At 42.4% G+C, this 11,748-nt stretch overlaps 1 protein-coding gene across 3 annotated transcripts; it reads right to left on the reverse strand.

Annotated features, from left to right (window-relative positions):
• Window positions 1–2,541: 2,541 nt before the first annotated feature.
• Window positions 2,542–11,623, reverse strand: DDIAS (DNA damage induced apoptosis suppressor). 3 transcript variants are annotated; one of them, XM_066572357.1, is made up of 6 exons: window positions 11,563–11,623; window positions 11,350–11,460; window positions 9,229–9,357; window positions 8,293–8,454; window positions 7,102–7,219; window positions 2,542–5,274 (listed from the first exon to the last, which is right to left on the reverse strand). In XM_066572357.1, exons 3-6 carry the CDS (start codon window positions 9,339–9,341, stop codon window positions 2,785–2,787), a joined length of 2,883 nt encoding a protein of 960 aa, XP_066428454.1. In that variant the 5' UTR covers window positions 9,342–9,357; window positions 11,350–11,460; window positions 11,563–11,623; the 3' UTR covers window positions 2,542–2,784. The 3 variants fall into 3 exon arrangements, with proteins under 3 accessions (XP_066428454.1, XP_066428456.1, XP_066428455.1); XM_066572359.1 differs by having other exon boundaries at window positions 11,316–11,460; XM_066572358.1 differs by lacking the exon at window positions 11,563–11,623 and having other exon boundaries at window positions 11,350–11,489.
• Window positions 11,624–11,748: the final 125 nt, after the last annotated feature.

Here is an 11,748-nt window from a genome sequence, read left to right on the forward strand (position 1 = left end):
AGCTATCACTTACCCTGGTATGTGAAAAAAAATCACTCATGCTGGACCAAACATTTCATGTCAAGATGCTGTCAGGTATATGATGTAGAAGCTCTAGCAGTGTTTCATAGCCAGCTGCATCAAGTCTCTGGTGTCTCACTTGGATCAGCTCTAACTCCTGGTGATAGAGTGGGTATCAGTCCAGTTCATCACAAGGGAGTGCTTAAAGAGCCAATGATAACTGCAGTACCCTATTATGTGCTGTAGTAGAAACAACTGGTTTCAAGTGTTATGATGTCTTAAAACCTTTTCTGTATTGCCTTCCCTCTGCTCAGTAATTTGGGTATGAGTAACGCTGTCTTTCACTTCATTTCTTCTACATAAGCTATACACGCAGATTTATAATTTCCAGGCAGGCAACATTTCTTGCTCCTTTTCCACTTGCCCCAAGGGTTCATCAAGTTGGATTTTATTTGCAATACATAAAATATTTTCAATAGGCACAGCACTTGGTAAATGCAGGCATGAGTCCAGGCCTTTTCACTTGGCCTCATCCTAGGGCCCTCCCCTACCCCAACTGAAGCAGCCCTGGTGTGGTTATGGTGTACTGATTTGCTGGGCTAAAGCTCAGCTGCACAACTCAGCAGCAGCTTGCAAAGCCCTTGTTACTTCTCCTGGCTGTGCCAGGAGGCCTTGCGTGGGGAGCTCTGCGTCCTTTACAGCAGAGCCCTGCCATGTTCTGCAACATGTTCTGCTGTCACTGGCACCACACTTTGCAAGCAACTCTACTCACAGGTTACCTTGGTCACAGAACCACGGAATGGCTTCTGTGACCCATTTTGGGTTGGAAGGGACTTCAAAGATCTTGTTCCAATCCCCCTGCCATGGGCAGGGACACCTTCCACTACACCAGGTTGCTCAGAGCTGCATCCAACCTGGCCTTGAATGCTTTCAGGGATGGGGCATCCACAGCTTCTCTGGGCAACCTGTGCCACTGCTCACCACCCTCACGGTGAAGAATTTCTTCTGTGTATTTAACCTAAATTTCCCCTCTCTGTTAAAAAACATCATTAGTTTATCAATTAAACATTGTTAAAAATTGTGATGCCTGATTCTGCTCTTTTTCTATCTCTCTCTTTGCTACAGCAAGATGTTCCTTTTTCTTCTGTTTATGTCTAGGGTTCAGGAACTGCAGAGCTCTAGGCTTGGACCTGTCAGAAGAAATCTTGCACCTCTTTCCACTGCCATCTGCTATTGCAGGATCCTTAAATACCAGTAGAACTTTTGTGCTGTGCTTGAGATTCTTGCTGGGGACAGCAAGAAGAGATAAGGTCTTTCAGTGATCTCCAGAGCTGTGCTCCCTGTCCTTTCAATGCCAGGCAAGTCTTTGAACTTGTGCCTAAATTTCAACTGTAAATAATGAGGAAAAAAAAATAACCAAACCAACCAATGCTGACTTGAAAAAGCTTCTTTGTAGAAGGAAGTTACCTGTGCAGACCTGCTGCATAACCATGTGTGACTTTTTCTCGGGTCAGCCTACAGGAATGTCTGCAGCCTCAGCACATCTGCACCCTTGGCAGGAGAGGCTGTACCTCATTTATACCCTGCTCAGCCACAGGAAAAGCTTGTTTCATTCCAAATACCCTCCTCCCTCCCATCTCTCAAAGGGAAAAGCATTTGATTAGAAGGTGCAGAACTTAGGCTAGAGACTGAGAAACTGAAAATGTTTACCTGTATGTTCTGTGATGGTGATCTATGCTAAAAATCATGGATAAGGAACAAGGTAGTGAGAATAAATGCCCTTATTCCTGAAAAACTCTTCTGAACAAAGAGAGAGGCTTAAGTAGATGCTGTAGAAATTATGAGGCCTCAAACATAGGAAGATAAAAACATCTGCCTTGCAGCTGAGAAGGAGCCAAGTAACTCCTCCCTGTCACCAGTCACAATGTAAATGGTTCATATTCATTTTATACCTCAAAAGAAAAAGTCACAGCAAGTACTTTTAGGTCTGCTTCTGGGTCTACAAGTGTGGTGCATCCCCTTCACCCCCTTGGGCCACAGTAGGACCTTAAAACACTCACTCACAACAAAATGTCAGCTGCTCAGATCCTGTGACACTAGATTCCCACATCCTTCTGCAGAACCTGATCTACAAGCTTACAAACAGCAGATCCAAGATTTCTCTGTTCAATGATCCCAAATGCAGCTGGTTTGGATTTGGGATACAGAAGACCTTAAAGGAAGGAGAGGGAATACACTGTCAGGAATCTGCCACTAGCAGTCTTTAACTTGAAAAAGCCTGGAGGAAAACTGGGAGCTGCTGCCAAGCTCTCAGGATGGCCCCCTCCACCCAGCTCAAGGCTGTCACAGGATCTCAATGGGCTCAGATACAAGGCACCATCAAATCTTCAATGAAAATTTGGCCCTTCTCCCGAGAGTCATCAGGCAAAAATGTGGAGTGGACATGGATTCCAGTGCTGCTCTTGTGATGAAAAGACAGCAGTGAACATTAAAACACTTCACCGACTTGTACTTTATGAAGTGAGATGTATTCAATACTCACACATTTACAAAAGTGTTTATTGCACATCCTCATTAATTTTCAAGAGAATATAGTAACTAGAAATTCTCATTTCCCTCATCTCTGTGGTACAAAGGTCTGAAAATAAACCTAATTCCTCTTTGCAAGATACATGCCGACAGGTGTATAAACAATTTAACTTTTAAATAGCTCTTTTCTTCCACCAGATAATTCCCTAAAGTTTAAAAAAATTAAAAAGAACACAACATAGAAATGTATCTTTCCTAGTATTTTGGCTTCTTTGAAAAAGGGGTCTGTGCTTGGAGGAACAGCTCAGGGGACCAGACAGTTGGCCTTTCCAACACAACCCCTGAATAATTTCCACCTGACAGGTGATTCTCACCTTCTGAAGGGGAGCAAGTTTTCAGGACAGGATCTTTTAAAAACAAGGTCTTGGTGACACTTGCAGATAAAGGAGTTGTTAGAATCCTGGCTCTTTCCCCAGGGCTTATTCTCTCATTTTGGATGAGATTTTCATAATTTTCACTTCTCTTTCTGCTTTCAGAAATAGAGTTCCTGCCAGTGTGCTCACAGGTGGATTGCAAGTCAGCAGCCCAGCTATCTGCTTTTAAATTTAAAGATGCAGTTGGTTTCAGCCCTTTGGTTGAAGATGGAGGGATCCACTCCTCCAAGCTGGCAGGCAGTTGGCTGTTCAGGAACTTCTGGGAAGCAGAGCTAACACCTTCTTTGTCTTTCCTGCTCCTCGGTCTCTCACGTTTCACTAACTTGCCAGTCAGCTGCTGCAGCAGAGTGTTCTGAAAGGAAGACCTGGATCGCTTGCCTTGGGAATGGATTTTAGTGGGATTTTTAGGGGTGAAGAGGGTGATGAAAGAGCTTCTTTCCCCAACAGGCCATAGTTTCTGCAGAGGTTTTGTCATAGGAGTTGACTGTGAATGAGGAACGAAGTCCTGAGCACAAACTGAACTGCATTCTGAATCCCTAAAGGAGTAAGTTACAGGTGTACTGTGCTTGCTAAAAGCATGACGGCACCTGGGTAGGGATGAGCTCAGTTTTGAACTGTTACAAGGAACACCTCCAGGAGAAAGCACTGATTCAGCTGTGACCTCTGTCAAAGTATCTTCCTGTATTGAAGAACTACATGATTTATTTAAGAATTCCACAGGTTTTGCTACATCTCTTACGCTTGCATCAAAGAGATCAGCAGAAGCATTGTAGCTGCCTTCAGGGAAGATGTTGTTCCACTGCAGCTCTTTCCTACTAACACTTTTGAAGGTATTATCTGACAGTTCTGTCAATGGTTTTAATTCTCTTTTATATATACTTCTTGCATTGTTGGGAGCTGGTGGATCAGAGACCTGGGCCTCTGTGAATGTAAGATCTGTCTTCTGGCTCGGTGTAGAATAGTTTTCCTTATTTTCACAAGAAGCTAAACAGCCTTCACATGCAGAATGCACACAGGTGGCTGTCTTACTCTTTTTTGAACAGGAGGTTTCTCCATGCAGCCTAATAAAAGACCAAGACGAATTTGCAGGGTCATTATTTGTTTCTTTGGAGCGCACACATCTGCTCTGAGAAACAGAAGGCTCTGGTGTAACTGGTGAGGACGCTCCACCTTCCTTGAGGGTTGAAGATAAATCACTAGGGGAACACTCATATTGTGAGACATCACTTGGAGGGTTTGCATTTGACTGAAGACAAGCAAACACTGTGGTCTCCCAACTATCATTCCCTACTGCTGGCAAGAGCCTCCCTGAGACACTGGCTGCAGGCAAATCACCTACAGCTTGCCTGGAATATGATTTGCTAACATTTACACCCAACTTGCTGCTCTCAAGATGGACAAGTTTGCCTGCATCAAGGCTGGGTGATGTTACAACACTCCTGCCATTCTCTATTCTGGCTAACAATTCATTTAGGCTTTCTGAGAATGGGAGCTCTTCCCAAAGGATGGAGTCCATCTGAGACACTCCAGCTACATTTATGTGATTAGGAGCTGAGGCATCTCTCTTGCAAGCAAGGGCATTGTGGGATTTTTCTGGATAAGAATAATTTCTACTATTAGTTTTTGGGTAATTGTTTTTTACCTCAGATTCCAAGGGATGTTGTAACAACTTGGAACTGTTTCCATATGAACATTTGGTGTTTGAAGAGGAAACTCTCTCCAATTTATCCGTTGCAGAGATACTGTCAGTCCAACTAAGCTGTGAACTTGATTCATTATCCTTCTCTTTATCCCCTTCCTCCACAGAAGAGATCAGAAACTGTGAGTCCCAAAGAGTTTGATTGTTGAGGCTTACGCTGCCCAGTTCTGCAGAGACAGGCTTCCCCTCTTGTTCATGCGGTTCACTCACCAGCTTTCTCACTTCCAGAGTGGGAAACTCTTCCGTTGTTACCCAAGCAACAGATGAAGTCAGACTTAAGGATTGCTGCCAGCACCCTAAAAAACTTTCCCTGCCACTAGACTGAACAGAACAGGAGCTCCTGCTCAGACTAGACAAGCTGCTGAGCTCACTGAGAGGTTCATCTATGGGAGCTGATGACGCATCAGGTAAATCTGAGCTGTTCTTGCAGCTCCTGAATTGTGCCGACTGCAGGAGATGATCTAAGTAGCTGATAACAGTGAAGCCAGTAACAGCAGCACTTGGCGGGAAGATCTGGCACGCCACAAGGTTTTTCGTACTTCTATTAATTCTGGAACACTTCTGCAAGATGCTGCTGGCAGCAGAATGCCCTCCATCTTCCCTTGCACAAACCTGGGCAAGGGGAAAGAAAACAAAAAAACAATCAACTTAGAGAAAAAAAAATATTAACACATGTCTTCTAAGTCAGGCGTAAATTTAGATCTCCCTTTTTGTCAGGATCTGCAGGGGAGAGAATACAAAACAGTCTGTCACACAAGGCCCTCCCTGGGAAATAAACCCTGGCAAGGGCTGTAAAGGGCATCACAGTGAGAAGTTCTTTGCTTGTTGCAATTACAGCGTTTTGGAGCTGGAAAAACAACCAAGAACTCTGAGAAAGGACTTCACAGAAAATTTCTTCCTCCCTTTAGGGCACTGAATGCTTCCGGGCCTCCTCTAGTGCAGTTCAGAGTGAATGGCTGGCAGCCTAAGGCCAGTGCTTTGCTTTTATGCAGGAGGCACTGGGCAGCACTTGAAACAAAGCATTCTGGTAGCAGACACTTGACTTGGCAGCTCAGCTGCCAAAGCCAGCGTGGTACTTTCTGTGCACTACATCCGTGAAAGGGAAATGAGCTACGACCTTCATCTGCTCAGATTTTTTAGAGAGCAGCGTTTCAAAGGAGCTTCAACTGCAATTCTGTATAAAACCTGCTTCTCTGTATACTGAAATTACAGGTGAAAAATGACATTAAACGGAGAGGCAATCAGCTCATATTTCAAAAAGTGGATAAACCCTTTCTGATCTACCCCTCAAGGTCTGGCAAAGCCAGAGAGGCCAAAAAGCAGATACAGTTATCTGCAACAACCCTCCTCCTCCCTGAGTCTGTGCACAGTTTGAGGCTGAAGGCTGTTAGGCAAGGACAACACCCTCCTAGGTAAGTCTTTAAAAAGTATGTTATGCTGATTCTGAGAACTATCTGGGACATATACACAGCTGAACACAACTGTACAGAAATGTCTACAGCCAAGGGCTGAACAAAGTCTTTGAATGTGTGTTCAGCTCTTGTGTATGTACGAGCAGCCACAAGGCTGCTGATATCTAGGATGAGTTACATTGGTCAAGGCTTCAGGCCCAGAGACCTGGTCAAGAGTTCCAGGTAAGTAAAGTTAATCCAATAAGTCCTCCAACTTCCATTACTTGAGATGCTGTCCACCAGGAAAAATCTCAGTTCAGATACAACCTGTGGGAGAGGCAAAACACCTGCAGATAGGATTTAGTTCAGAGATTTCATAATATGAATGACTCACATAAGCACCACTTGAAGAGAACCTTGAACACTGTTTCTATAGAAATATTGCTAAGAACTAATATTTCAAAGGGTGTTAAACACACAAAAGAGCCACCAATGCAGATGCTGAGCAGCTGTACTTTAACAACATTTTGAAAATGCTGAGCAGCTGTACTTTAACAACATTTTGAAAATACTCTTGAATCCAGAAATATTAAAATGCTACAAGAGGATGTGCTTCTCCTTACATTTTAGACTGGAAAGAAGAATACACAGCATAGGAAAGGTAGGGCAGTGCTTGGAAAGAGAGTCTCTTTCTTGCTCCAACCGTACAGGGTTTTTTACAGGCTGCAAGCTGTTACTGATATGCACAGGAGCTGGAATTGCTCAGGCTCTCCAAAAAGCACCCTGACAAGCTGTTAAGCTGACTACTGCCATTCAAGATGATTTTTGGATGTGACTCATTCAAAAAAAAAAAAAAGAAAAAAAAAAAAAAAGAAAAAAAAACCTACCAAACCACAGGAGTTTTGGGGAAAAGAAGCAGAGTCCTTCTCATGTCCTAGCCTTACATTTTCTCAAAAAGAAGTTGTACATGAAGCTTTGATAAGTCAGTCTATACCCCTAACTGGCTACAGAAACTCACTAAAAGGCCATAATGTGGATTAAAAGTTACCTTCACTCCAAATATAAACCTTTTTCCAATGAAACAGGTTTCCACTGCTTGAACTAACGCTCTTGCACTTGACTCTGTGCTTGTTTCTCCTGACAGCTGATTGAAGTCTTGAATATACCTAGAATAAAAACACACAGAGGTATTGGACCAACAGAGGAAGAAGACTTACACAGCATTTTAGCTGTAGTATAGTACTAATAAGGACACATGTTAAGGAAAAGATTTTGTGCTAGCTTCAACTAAACTCAGAATGAAAACATGAAGCTATAAATTAAATTCTTTAGTTCACCTAATTTGTTAGTGAGATAAAATAAACAAAACAACCACTCTGGACAAGTTCAATACACACACAACTTTGAGGTGTTCCCCACAGGGTTGTGATTTTTCTGCCAACACAGTGACTGTACAATGCTGGTCAACATGCTGCTGTTCCTTACACATCCTTCCTGCCCAGCCTTTACAGCACAGCAGTACCATGCAAGACATGGAAATAACTGCTTTCCACAGCTGACAGCAGTACAGCAGTGTAGGGCAAAATGCCTGTCATGAGCATGTTATTAATGCTGCTAATATGCCATTACAAACAATTCATCTTTGAGCCAAGGCACTGGGAAAATAACAGACTAGAAAAAGAAGCAGGGAATCTATCTGAATATCCCATCCTGGCAGTTTCACATTTCAGAAAATCTGAAGCCTATAATGTGGGTGGTCAGGCTCTGAGGACTAACAGACTTTCTTAGAAATCCCTTCTTTCTTCAGGAAAATTTGGTTATACTGCCAATTAGTCACAAGGTGCATTCAAATTGTTAAAAAAGAAAAGCCAGAGGCTCTATCTGGAAGAGCCAACTTACTTAAACAAAGGAAATTCAATCATCTTAAAAAAAGGAGAAAGGACACCCGGAAGAAGCCAAACCAACCAAGCAGTGAGGCTCACTTAACAGGTAGAAGCAGCCTTCAATACACAAGTGGAGGATTTCTTTTACTACCTAGAAGTAATCCATCTCAAAACATCAAGATTTCAGGAAGAAACTAACTTCCACGCTTTCTCAAGGTGATGGGTACCAAGGAAATACTGGAAGGGAGCACTTTAGCAGTTACTTCCCACTCATGTTCCCACCATCTAGGCTCATTGCAGTTTTTTTGGGCTGAATAAATAGCAGCAGCTATATGGTCAGACAATCTATTCCTTACCTCTGCAGATTCTCTGCGGTGACCCCAAAGAATGGATCTAAGCAACTTCCAAAAACAGTGATGTCAAACAAATCATTAGTGTCAGCAATCTTTAGGGACAATCTATATCTGTAGCTTGCATCTTTAGCTTCACCTGTGCAGCCACATTTTAGACAGTTGAATCTGACAAAAGACAGTAAAAGGATAAAAAAGATTGAATAAATGAAGTTCTGTTAATCACTGCTGAGGTAAGAATTTACCTGCAGCCATAAATATTACTACTATAATGTATCAAACATTCCATTAAAAACTGTAAGATTTTTTTTCTTATTCTTTACTCCTTGAGGCATTAATCTTATCAAAGGCTCAGAGCAAGATGTGTGTATTATGACAGAATGGCTATGATTTCTTTCACTGATTTATTAAATGCTAGCCTGTTGTGAAATTGAAGGGACAGTGGGTTTTGAGAGACTGTTGGGGTGCAATTTTGAATTTTTGAATTTCCTGTGCTCACTTTTCTCACATTTCATTTTGGTTTGGGATTTTTCTTCCTGCAGCTTGAGTATAAATACCTAGGTTTAAAAAATAATCTGGAAACAACACTGTTATTTTGTACTTCAGCATTTGAAACAACAGATATCCTTGTTTTACAAAGTCAGCTCCTTCTATTTAGTGCTGGCATTCATTGATTTACTCTTCTTCTGTGTGTCAGAGATTTCACCCACTGCTGCAATTAAAATAGAAAGCTCATCCCTTTCTGCACATGCACTCAGTGAAGAGTCATACAGGACTACCAGGTGCACTGCACATGTAGAAGGAGATGAAAAAAATAAAATCAGGATTTGATCTGGAGGGGCTGGATTTTCACCGCTTTTTTTTTTTAGCGTTCAGCTAACAGAGTAATGGAAATCAGTAAGTTAATGGAAATCAGTACATGATCCCCAAAACAGGACCTACCTCCTGGAATCCAGTATCAGCCTAGAAAAGCAGTTTTGACAGGCAGGATAGATGAAGCAGGAATTCTGGATGGAAATCACTGAGGCAGCCAAGAGTCCCTGCACGCTATTCATGTGCTCACAGCATCACCTGAAAGAAGTAAGTTGAAATGGTTAGAAGAGTTCTCATGAGATGTCAATATTAAATGCTTTCAGTTGGGTTATTTGAACATTTTGAACAGCAGCCTTCAGGAAATTATGATTTCTCTTTGTAAACAAAAATTCTATTAATCAACTCTTAAAAAATAAAATAAAAAAATGATAAAGTTATGCAATATGAAGGAACTGTTCATGGCATTTGCACACCATTGCACACAGATCATGCAAATTCTCACTTGAGTTTAGGGATCTTTATCAGAATTATCCTTGGGCACAGCACTGCAGGAAATAGCTTTCTAATTCTTTTCCTTAACTTAGATTGAATTCACAACATGGGGTAAAAACGGAAATGATTCTGCACTTGTAATTCTACAAATGTTTCAACACCAATGACTTGGAGAGGTTACTCAGAAAATCCTGAAAAAGGCTCACAAAAGAAACTATATTTGCTCCTATATCATGCTCTTTTTGCTAAAAGGGCAGCTCCTGGTCAAAGAGGCTGCACAGATTTGACAAATAAATGATGAACTAAACAAATAAATAGGAGTGAATTTATTTTTATTCAGTATTACTTTCCTGTAGATTTATTTGGGCTTTATTACACTACTCTGCCCAAAACACCAAGTTTTAGGAAACTTCCAGTATTTTAGACAGACAACTTTTTTTCTCAGCAGATGTCAGGAAAATGTAGACAACAATCACAGAATCCTGGAATGGTTTGGGTTGGAAGGGACCTTAAACATCACCTATTCCAGCCCCAAGGCCATGGGCAGGGACACCTTCTACTAGACCAAGTCACTTGGAGCCTCATCCAATACCTCAAATCACAGAGTTCCCACTTAAATGGCCAAAATGTTCTCTACAGCTGAATCAAACGACTCCTTAGAAGTCTGTATGTACAAAAGCTCTTTTATCACAGCCACAGCTAAATATAAATCTCTCTTTTATATAAACTGCAGAATAGGAAGGGAATTCCACATCTTTATTCCAAAACTCTCTTGAGAGGCAAAAGACCAAAGAGATAGAAGAGACTCAGCTATGGCTTTTACAGGTAAAAAAAAAATCCCACATTCTATAATCAACAAAGATGTTTGGTCATGATTTGCCACCAGAAAGTTAAATTTATGGGCTATTCCTTTGCTTGGAACACCTTTCTCAGCCTCCTGGTCAAAACAAGTTCTGTAACACTGAGTACTAGAAAAATGTGAGTGACTAAACTCATTGCCTCTGAGTAGGTCAGATAAAAAAAAAAAAAAAATCCCAATATTCCCTTATTCCCTACATCTGGAAAACTGAGGTAGGAAAAGGGAAAAGCTGTAATAGGGAGCCAAACAAACTAAGAAAAAACCCATCTCTTCAGAACTTACATATTAACAGAAACTAATTTGACTCAGTATATTGAATGGTAAACGCGTTCAACTCATACCATAAGGGAACTATTTAGTTTTAGTAACAAAGACTTTGTTTTAGAACAAGACAACAGTAAAAAGTATATGGAAAATACATCAATATATAGAAAAGGAGAAATAAAGTTAAGTCTGATTTTTTTTATTGCCCAAAAAGGTGGGCTTGGAGAAACTAGCAGGTGCTTCATTCCCACCTGTTTTCAACTCAGAACTCCAGAAACGAAGTTCACATAGTTTTTGTTACCTGCACTTTTTCGAGACATTAAAAAACACACAACAAAACCAAAACCACCCAAAACACTAACGCGCACCCCAGAAAACAGAGAACACTGCAAGTATTAAACTGAAATACGGGAGATAAATCACAGCGTGTAAATGCTAAACTGAAATAGGGGAGATAAAGCACAGCGTGGAAGTGCTCATACAAGTTCTGTCAGGAGCGAACAGACTCGAGATCTCCAGCTCTATTTCCCTTCGGAAGAAATACAGCACTCACTACCCGGACGCAGACTGAAAGAGTTCGGCACGAACAGATCTATCTTACTTGAACTTTTTGTAACAAGCCAAACAACGCAAACCTCAGTGCCCGGCCGGGCAATCTCAGAGCCCTGCTGCCCTCGCTGCCGTTCAGCGGCGGCCCCAGCGCGGTCCCTGGTGCCCTCTGGCGATCCCGCTGCCTCGCTCTCTCCCTAAGGAAAAACAAAGCACGGGTGGTTAACACATCTGGCTTCCGTTTACGCGCCTGAGCCTTCCTGAAGCCGACAGCGAGCGGCCGGTCCGGTTCGACTCACCCAGGCCGGGCCGGGCCACGCCGGGGCAGCAGCGGGGTCTGGATCGGCGGGCGGTGCCGGGACCTGAGGGCGGAGCGAAAGGGCGGAAGTGCGGCTGCTGAGCTCCGCCAAGGGGGGCGGAACGAGGCGGCGCTCAGCCAATCGCGATGCACTCCTAGGGGACAGTAGCTCGTCTCGCCCAATCAC

This window comes from Molothrus aeneus, chromosome 2 (genome assembly GCF_037042795.1).
Source record: "Molothrus aeneus isolate 106 chromosome 2, BPBGC_Maene_1.0, whole genome shotgun sequence".
Taxonomy (NCBI): Eukaryota; Metazoa; Chordata; class Aves; order Passeriformes; family Icteridae; genus Molothrus; species Molothrus aeneus.